Source organism: Mastomys coucha, unplaced genomic scaffold (assembly GCF_008632895.1).
Source record: "Mastomys coucha isolate ucsf_1 unplaced genomic scaffold, UCSF_Mcou_1 pScaffold16, whole genome shotgun sequence".
Lineage (NCBI taxonomy): Eukaryota > Metazoa > Chordata > Mammalia > Rodentia > Muridae > Mastomys > Mastomys coucha.
In genome coordinates, this window is record NW_022196898.1 from 25,833,804 (window position 1) to 25,843,896 (window position 10,093).

A 10,093-nucleotide genomic window follows, 5' to 3' on the forward strand; every position below is an offset into this window, starting at 1 on the left:
GATATGTGAACATCAGAGAAGGAAGTGAAGTCAAACATGCCAACAAACAGGCATTTTCCCGAGATCAGCAGTTGTGTTTTAAAAAGAGTATGCAGATTATAAGAGCAGGTTTTTTAAAGAAATGAAAACTAGGTTTGACAATTTTCCTTGTTACATACATTGAATTATAGAGATGAAATTTTCTGGTATATACCCTGCTTTTCTAAGGCTTGGGCTAAGTTGTGATAAACAGAGGTGAATCTTTAATATGCTTCCCCAGAAATGGCTATGCATTTGTTCTCCCAAATATCAAGTAGCATGGATATTTATTCAATTGGCCAGTATATTATGACCCTTAAAGTTAAATCCTGGGTAAGTGTTTAATACTGTGTTAGAGTTCATCGTTAGTGTAAGCAAGGTTATGATTTAATTGCCATTGTCCCTCAAGTAAACTGAAATACAACAAAATATCCTATTCTGGGATATGGTTATAACTATTTGCACTGAGAATATACTGATTTAATAGTTTTTTGTTATTTATATTTTAAATTATGTAAAAATAGTAGATAATTATAAGTCTAATAAAGTATTTAGCACTTTATTTTTAATTATAAGACAAATTCTTTTTTGTTGTTGTTGTTTTTGTTTTTGTTTTTCGAGACAGGCTTTCTCTGTATAGCCCTGGCTGTCCTGGAGCTCACTCTGTAGACCAGGCTAGAAATCCACCTGCCTCTGCCTCCCAAGTGCTGGGATTAAAGGCACGAGCCACCACCGCCCGGCTTTTTAATTTTTTCTTATTTTTTTTTTTTTTAAAGATCTATTTATTCTATATATGTGAGTACATTGTAGCTGTCTTCAGACACACCAGAAGAGGGCATCAGATCCCATGACAGATGGTTGTGAGCCACCACGTGGTTACTGGGAATTGAACTCAGGACATCTGGAAGAGCAGTCAGTGCTCTTAACCCTGAGCCATCTCTCCAGCCCAAGACAAATTTTTGATAGAGCTATACTCATCTAAAAATCAAAGAAAAATGATACTGGCAAACTGTTAATTTATAGATTTCGAATTAATATGGAATGCTTATATTTATCAGTGGAAGCTTTCTTTATTCATCTAAAATTCAAAGTATAAATTAAATTATCCTAGCAATGTGTTAACTTATATATTTTAAATCAACATGGAATTCTTATCAGTGAAAGCTCACTTTTAAAGGAAGTATACATTAAATAAATGATAAGATTAGTCAACATCTGTTAGGTTCAGATTCATTTTTTTCTATTTATGTTCATTTAATAACATGTCCACCATTTTATGATTGATATAAAAATATATATTGTTTTGAATATAATAAAAATAGACATCAAAGTTTAAATATATATATATGCATGTTACCTTTTCCAATGAAAGATTTAGATCCATATTATCATTTTATTCATTGATTAAATTTATATTTGTCTTTTCATATTCATTTTTATTGGATATTTTCTTTATTTACATTTCAACTGTTATCCTCTTTCCCAGTTTCCCTCCCTTGCAGAAACACCCTATCACATCCTCCCTCCCCCTGCTTCTATGAGGGTATTCCTCCACCCACCTACCCACTCCCACCTCCCCACCCTAGATTTCTCTACAGTGGGGCATCTATCGGAGCCTTTCATAGGACCAAGGCCCTCTCCTTCCATTGGTGCATAACAAGGTCATCCTCTACTACATATGCAGCTGGAGGCATGCGTATTCTTTTGTTGATGGCTTAGTCCCTGGAAGTTCTGGGGATAGGGGTTGTCTGGTTGGTTGATATTGTTGTTCTTCCTATGGAGTTACAAACCCCTTCAACTCCTTCAGTCCCTTCTCTATCTCCTCTATAAGGGACCCTGTTCTCAGTCTAATGGTTGGCTGCTAACATCCACCTCTGTATCTGTAAGACTCTGGTAGGGCCTCTCAGGAGACAGACATATCAGGCTCCTTTCAGCATCCACAATAGTGTCTGGGTTTGATAACTGTATATGGGATGAATCCCCAGGTGGGACAGTCTCTGGGTGGCCTTTCCTTTAGTCTCTGCTCTATACTTTATCTCCAAATTTGCTCCTGTGAGTATTTTGTTCTCCCTTTAAGAAGGAGCAAAGCACCCACCCTTTGATATTCCTTCTTATTGAGCTTCATGTAGTCTGTGAATTGTATCCTGGTTATTTGGAGCTTTTTGGCTAGGATCCACGTATCAGTGAGTACATACCATATGTTTTCTTTTGCAATTGGGTTATTTCACTCAGAAAGATATTTTCTAGTTCTATCCATTTGCTAAGAATTTTATGAATTCATCATTTTTAATAGCTGAGTAGTACTCTGTTGTATAAATGCACCACATTTTCTGTATCCATTCCTCTGTTGAAGGACATCTGGGCTCTTTCAAGCTCCTGGCTACTATAAATAATGCAGCTATGAACACAGTAGAGCATGTGTCCTTATTATATGTTGGAGCACATTCTGGGTATATGACCAGGAGTAGTATAGCTGGGTCCTCAGGTAATACAATGTTCAATTTTGTGAGGAACCACCAAACTGACTTCCAGAGGGGTTGTACCAGTTTGTATTCCTACCGGCAGTGGAGGAGTGTTCCTCTTTCTCCACCTTCTTGCCTGGATCTGCTGTCACCTGAATTTTTGATTTTAGCCATTCTGACTGGTGTGAGGTGGAATGTCATGGTTGTTTTGATTTGCATTTTCCTGATGACTAAGTATTTTGAACATTTCTTTTTTTTTTCTTTTTCTTTTTTTTTTTTTTTTTTTTTTTTTTTTTTTTTTTTTTGTTCTGAGATCATATATTTATTTCAAAAAATAAAATGGATTGACAAAGTTACCACATTATCTGCATGCTAGTGAGATTTCCCAAGCAGGTGAGAAACACCATTTCTTGATCGATAATAAAATCACTTCCTTAACAATGTACAGACAGGAAATCTTCCATCCAAATTTAAGGTCTTTATCACTGCTCTCACCTCACAAGCTAGTAAGATGTATGTGCCACAAGCTGAGCTCCTTACAAAAGAACATCTGAGAAGACAATAAACCAGGTGTTACCAAAAGATGATGATTTGTTAAAATCATAAAGCAACCATCTTTTGGCCTGCAAATTTTTGTTTTGTTTTTTGTTTTTGTTTTTGTTTTTGTTTTTGTTTTTTTTTGTTGTTGTTGTTGATTTTTTCAGTTTTTCGAGACAGGGTTTCTCTGTGTAGTCCTAGCTGTCCTGGAACCCACTCTGTAGACCAGGCTGGCCTCGAACTCAGAAATCCACCTGTCTCTGCCTCCCAAGTGCTGGGATTAAAGGCGTGCACCACCACCGCACTGGCCTGCAAATTTTTTACATTAGATTCACCACTGGTGCTTCTTGGCTACTTGATATTCCTCAGTTGAAAATTCATTGTTTTGCTCTGTACCCCATTTTTAATAGGGTTATTTGGTTCTCTGGAGTCTAACTTCTTGAGACCTTGTATATATTGGATATTATCTCTCTATCGGATGTAGGATTAGTAAAGACCTTTTCCCAATCTGTTGGTTGCCCTTTTGTCTCATTGCCAGTGTCCTTCGCCTTACAAAAGCTTTGTAATTTTATGAGGTTCCATTTGTCTATTCTTCATCTTATAGCACAAGCCATTGGTGTTTTCTTCAGTAAATTTTCCCTTGGACCCATATATTTGAGGCTCTTCCCCAATTTCTCCTCTATAAGTTTCAGTGTATCTGGTTTTATGTGGGGGTCCTTGATCCACTTGGACTTGAGCTTTGTACAAGGAGATAAGAATGAGTAGATTTGCATTATTCTACATGCTGACCTACAGTTGAACCAGTACATTTGTTAAAAATGCTGTCTTTTTTTCCACTGGTTTTAGCTCCTTTGTGAATGATCAAGTGACCATAGGTGTGTGGTTTCATTTCTGGGTCTTTAAGTCCATTCCATTGATCTCCCTGCTTGTCTCCGTACCAATACCATGCAGTTTTATCACTATCACTCTGTAATAATGTTTAATATATATATTTTGCTCCTGAAAATAAGTGACATCTCAAGTAGCCAACTCTGTGTTTTATTTTGTTCTTGTAGGACTTTGGAGATGATGGATCCTTGTATATCACCAAGGTTACCACAGTTCACATGGGAAATTATACCTGTTATGCAAATGGCTATGAAAATGTCCGTCAGACACACATCTTCCAAGTGAATGGTAAGAAGCCTGGTTTTACTGTCACCAATTTTGCTAAGCTGATGATATCACATTTGGATTGGACAGTACCTTAATTTTAGCAAGGTTCAAATTTTTTATGTTTGTACTTACTGTTAGTATACTATCATTTGTTTTTAAGACCCTACATGATTAACACTATAAACTAGCCATAATTTAGTTATCACAAACTATTCAAAGTAATATCATAAAGCACAGGATGGAAATTATCAGTTTTAGTTGAAAATATCAATCATCAGGCAAACATGAGTTTTAGAAACCCATAAGATTACCAATTTAGAATTTTAAATTATAACAGCTGTTTAATTACTATTATTATCATTATAGAAATATCCTACTTATTTTCGAATCTTGGTTTCAGTTGTAACTCCAATACTTGTAGAGGAAGAAAGATTGGGAGTTAATGGCCATCCTTAGCTACAAAATGAGTCTAGCTTGGAAAACATGGAGCATTGTCTTAGCTTTTTTTTGTTTTGTTTTGTTTTGTTTGTTTGTTTTTTGTTTTTTGTTTTTTCGTGTGTATGTGTATGTGTGTTTGTTTGTTTGTTTGTTTGTTTTTTTACCACAGTATTATTTATGTGAGGCACTTTTTTAGTGGTTTGGAATGTTAATCAAAATACATATATAAAAATTTTATTTAGCACAGGTTTAACTTGAGTTGACATAGTATGCTAAGTATCATGTCTTATTAGTACTATGTTCTGTACTTTATCGTATGTAATATTTATTTATTCTGTGATCAAGAAGAGACTGCTTTGAGAGGTTAGACAATTTGACTGACATTCAAGACTGCATTTATAAAAGAAACATGAGGCTATGAGTATGGAGGCGTGCCCTAGGGTCTTCTGGAGTCAAATCCACACTGGGGTTTCCTTTCTGTGTGTCCTGAAAGGCTATAAAAGTATTTGTTGTAGAGAATAGAATATTTTAATTTGTTTTTTATTGGATATCTTCTTTATTTATATTTCAAATGTTATCCTCTCTGGAACTCCACTATCCCTTCCCCCTACCCCCTGCCTCTATGAGGGTGCTCCCTACCCACCTACCCTCTCCAGCCTTCCCACCTCGACATTCCCCTATACTGAGGCATAGAATCCACAGAAGACCAAGGGCTGCTCCTCCCACTGATGTCCAACAAGGCCATTGTAGTCACTTGGAAATAAATACTTGTGCCCTAACATGTAGTGTCAGCTGTTCAGTATCATACAACAGGGGTCATATTAGGAACCTGCTTAACTTCCACTGTCACTGACAAATCACATCTAAGTACAAGAGGGATGGAAAACACAAGTCTTAGAGATATGAGGGGAAGGTTAGGTAAATAGGGCCATGGGAAAAAAAAAGAGCAAACAAAGAGACTGGATAGTTATTGATGGAAAAATCAAGTGTTCAAATGAGATGTATGGCAGGCCTTGCTATGTATTTAGATACTTAATTTAACATTTGAATCAAATCAAGCATAAGCTTGATTAAATAACAAGAATGGTTATAGATAGTATGTGAAGTCAGAGACTTGAGCCTTGGATCTGAAATTTCAAGGACGAGAAAGAATCCATAGGAACAGTGAGTGTAAGGAAACCCAGGTCTAGGAATGTAATTAGGAAAATGCTCTAAAATTCTGGAAAATGGGGCTAGGTGTTTAGCTATGTTTCTAAAGGGCTTATGTAGCAAGCTTGAAGCCATGTGCTCAATCCAAAATACCAGTACTCCACAGATGAAGGCAGGAGAGTCTGAAATTCAAATCTTCCTCAGCTATATGGAAATTTGAAGCTAGCTTAAGACTCACTTATAAAAAGACTTGAAGAATAATAATGCTGAAAATGGGTAGTCTGATGGTCTTGGACACTCAATAGTAGCAGGTACAGCCTGTGGCTTCTGGGGAAAACTCAGCAGGAAGCTAGCCTTAGCTCTAGTTTGAAGTCAGTTTCCATGGGAATCTGTAAAGAGCCCAAAACAATGGCATACTCTGAGTTTAGGGTGCTTTGAACAGGACTGACTCCTGAGCCATTTTTCCAGTTGACTCCATGCTGTGGGTGCTTACAGTCTATATGCATTAGCCCTGGTGTGACTGACATAGAAAGGCCTGTCCACATTTCCCTTTTAGTAGTAATTGACTTCAAGTTAATGGACCAGTCTAGCTCCATGAACTTTCTTACTGTTGGTGGAATTAAAGCATAAATGTTCTGCTTCACTCTATTGCAAACAGTTAATTTTCCTCTCCTAACACCACTTCCTGTCAATCCCAGTCCACCTCCTTTCACACTAGCCACTTGGTCCTTCTTTAACCAGCCTAGTTCATATTTCATCTTCATTAGAACTATATTTTAAAATATAAAAGGTATAAATCCCCAGTCTTCATCAGCTATTTGGAAAGTGTGGTTTTCTCAGACAAGCTGGAGAATGTGCTGCAGGGAGCTTGTGACACATGGGAGTTCAGGTCATGTACATGACTGCCCTTCAGTCGTTCCTCCTCTTTGTTCCCCTCTGACACAGGTTTATTCAGAAAGTCATCTACTTTCAGAAAGTCATTGAGCTCCAGGTGGAAAATTCAAGGCCCTGAGCCAAACTCTCGATTTCTGTGTTGTAGGACTCATACCCAGGCACTATGTTTGTTCCCTGTTTTATCCTTTCTTGTGAATGAAGTGTTTGTTCTCTGATGTCACTTTTTTTTCCAAAAGTGGATTATGGTTGAAAAAGAAAAAGGAGACCTCTGACATGAAGCCTCATCCTCCATCGATGTTAACCTTATGGGGTAATTATAAGAAATTCGAAGCAAACAGTTATCATCTCTGTGGAATTCTGCTTCCCCATTCCTAAATATATAGATCCTCAAGTCAGTTTCAAACTAGATGCAATACCAGCTATTTATGTGATTGTATTTAAATCACTTTGAGTTCCCAATGCCAGCTTTCTTGAGTAGATTGTGGTTGATGTAATCAAAATTTTAAGCTGAAACAAAAGCAAGAAGGCAAAGTGCAACCTAAGTGCTAGATCTGAGTACTTAAGCATAGGTTTGAACCATTTTAAAAACAGTTTTTATATGTATCTGTGTGACTGTGTTAAACCACCAATACACTTTGTGTATGTTTGTATAGTATATGTGTATGTGTTGGTACTTGATATATGAAGTACATAAGTGGTGAAAGACTTAGGGAATTTAGAACTTTGCCTCAGGCATGCATATCCACAAACTCATAGAAACACAGAAACAAAATAAACTCTTTCTTCCATAGGTTCATTCTGTCCATGGTATTTTTTCACACATTTTAAAGATTTCTTGATTAAATGAACTATTTCTCTAGTACTCCTATGTATGTATGTGTGTATGCATATATGTAAGTATACGTTTATTTATTTTAGTAGGCATTGTGTCTTAACTGATCCAGGAGGCCAACTATTTACTCATTTTACACTTTAAAATATTTACTGCTTTTACGTTTGTACATAAAATTCATAAAATATATTCTGACCATGGCTTAGTCTCATCAGATCCTCAAGATCTCCCTTCATATAATCCATATGTTATTTCTCTCTGTGTGTTTAGAAAACAAACAGGAAAATAAAGTAAACAAACCTAGGATTTAAAAAACAACATTAAGCAGGACAGGAAACACACACACACAGGCACACTCCCAAACATATTAACAATAGACACACAGAGCAAAAAAGCACACAGTACACATATACATATGTGTGTGAACACATACAGACACATATAGGCACATCAAAACCAAATTAATATGGAATGCAGGATCAGAAACCATAATACAAAATCAAAATTGTAGTAAGATAAAAGATGATAAAGTAAAGCAATATGAGACAAAAATAATCTACAAAAGCACCACTGAATTTGTTTCCTGCCGGCCATCTACTCCTGGACATAGTGCCTACCTTTTAGTGTGTTTTATATACCCTATGAAATTCCACTAGAGAACAGGTATTATTTTTTCCTTTGCACATGGTTGTCAATTAGTGATAGTCTTTTGGTTGGATTCTCCTGCTCAGGTCAGGCACCCCTTCTGGCTTGAACCTGTGCAGGTCCTGTGCATGCTGCTGCAGTCTCTAGGAGTTCATGTCTGTATTAGTCTCACAGTATCTGTAAAAGCCATTTTTGTTGGTGTTATATGTCAACTCTAGCTAGGTCTTACAATATTTTTGACTTTTCTTTCACATTGTTCTCTGAGATCCAAAGGCCAGGATTTGATGATGATATCACCCTAAGAACTGAGTGTTCCAATATTTCTTATTGTCGGGCATGATGGACTTACAACTCATTGTATAAGTGTACCACATTTTCTTTATGAATTCATTTATTGATGGACGTCTAGGCTATTTTAATTTCTGGCTGGCTAAGGGTAGACAAACAATGAACATGAATGAGCAGGTACCTCTGCAGCAGCAAGCAGAATCCTTATGTCTAAGAAGAGTAGATCTTGGGTCTATCTGTTTGCAACATTCTGAGGAAGTATCTCATTTGTTTCCCTAGTGCCTCTGACCTATGTAAATATGGATTTGTTTGCATCTTCTAAATACAGCCAACATGTTTAGCCAGCACCATTTGTTGAATATGCTCTCTTTCTTTCCAGTGTGTATATGTAAATGCTTTGTCAAAAATCAGGTGTCAGATAGAACCCAGGAATTATTCAATAGCATTGTATCCTTCAAAATATAAGCTATGTCCAAGTATGTGGTCAGTTTTAGAAAATATTTCATGAGCTACTGAGAAGAAGATATATTCTTTTATGTTTGGATGAAATGTTCTATAAAAATTTACTAGATCCATTTGATATAGGATATAATAGAAATTAAATCCATAATTCTCTATTTAAGTTTTGTCTAGATAAGCTGTCTTTGTTGAGAGTAGAGTAATGAAGTCACTCACAATCACAGGCATATGCTAATAGAATAAGCTACTGAGGAAAAAGATATACCATTTGGGCTTCAAAAGATTTCTGCACATAGAGGGATCTGATCATTCAAGCAGCATGTGTATGGTAGAGGATTGCAAAATCGATCATCAATAGGAGGAAAGGATCTCGGCCCTGTGAAGGTTCTGTGCCCCAGTGTAGGGGAATGCCAGGGCCAGAAAGTGGGAGAGGGCAGGGTGGCAGGCATGGGGAGGGGGGAGGCAACAGGGGTTTGTTTTTGTTTGTTTTTTTGTTTTTTGGAGGGGAAACTGGGAATGGAGAAATTCGCATGTAAATAAAGAAAATATCTAAAATAAAATAAAATAAAAAAAAAAGATTTCTCCAAGCATTTTCAAAGTTCTGTTAATAATAAACCGTTTAAAGTATAAAATAGATGGTATATGGCCCAAATAGATTTTTTTTCCTGTTTAGTGATTCTATTGCTGTGATGATAAACTACTAGGGGCCAAAGCAACTCAAGGAGGAAAGAATTTATTTCATCTTACACTTCAATGTAATAAATAACCACTAATGGAAGTCAATACAAGGAACTCAAGACAGGCACCAGAAGGCAGGAACTGAGCCAGAGACCATGGAGGAATGTTGCTTATTAGATGACTTCCATGGCTTGTTTAGTTTGTTGTTGTTGTTGCTTCTTTGTTTGTTTGTTTTTGTTTTGTTTGGTTGGTTGTTGTTGTTTAGTTGTTATGTTGTTGTTAAATAATCAGGGCCACCCTGCCCAGCATTGGTATCAGCCACAGAGAGCAGGGCTTTTCAACATCAACATTAATCAAAAAATGTCCCACTGGCTTCTCTGCAGATAAGTCTTCTACGGGCATTTTCCAACTTTCTGAAGTTCCCTTTTCCCAAATGACTCTATCTTGAGTCAAACTGACAAAACTCAAGCTAGTACTGGGTTCCTAAGAAACTCAGTAGCTCAAGTATTTTAAATTAGTTTCCTGCTTCTAGCCTTCA

The 10,093-nt window shown here is 36.7% G+C and overlaps 1 protein-coding gene across 4 annotated transcripts in view; it reads left to right on the forward strand.

The window, feature by feature from the left end:
• The window catches only part of Fstl5 (follistatin like 5), a 654,438-nt gene that overhangs the window by 457,210 nt on the left and 187,135 nt on the right, over positions 1–10,093 (forward strand). For all 4 annotated transcript variants that reach the window (XM_031374116.1, XM_031374118.1, XM_031374119.1 and 1 more), the window contains exon 8: positions 4,073–4,193. In XM_031374116.1, the coding sequence (XP_031229976.1) occupies positions 4,073–4,193 (121 nt within the window). The remainder of the gene's footprint in view (positions 1–4,072; positions 4,194–10,093) is intronic.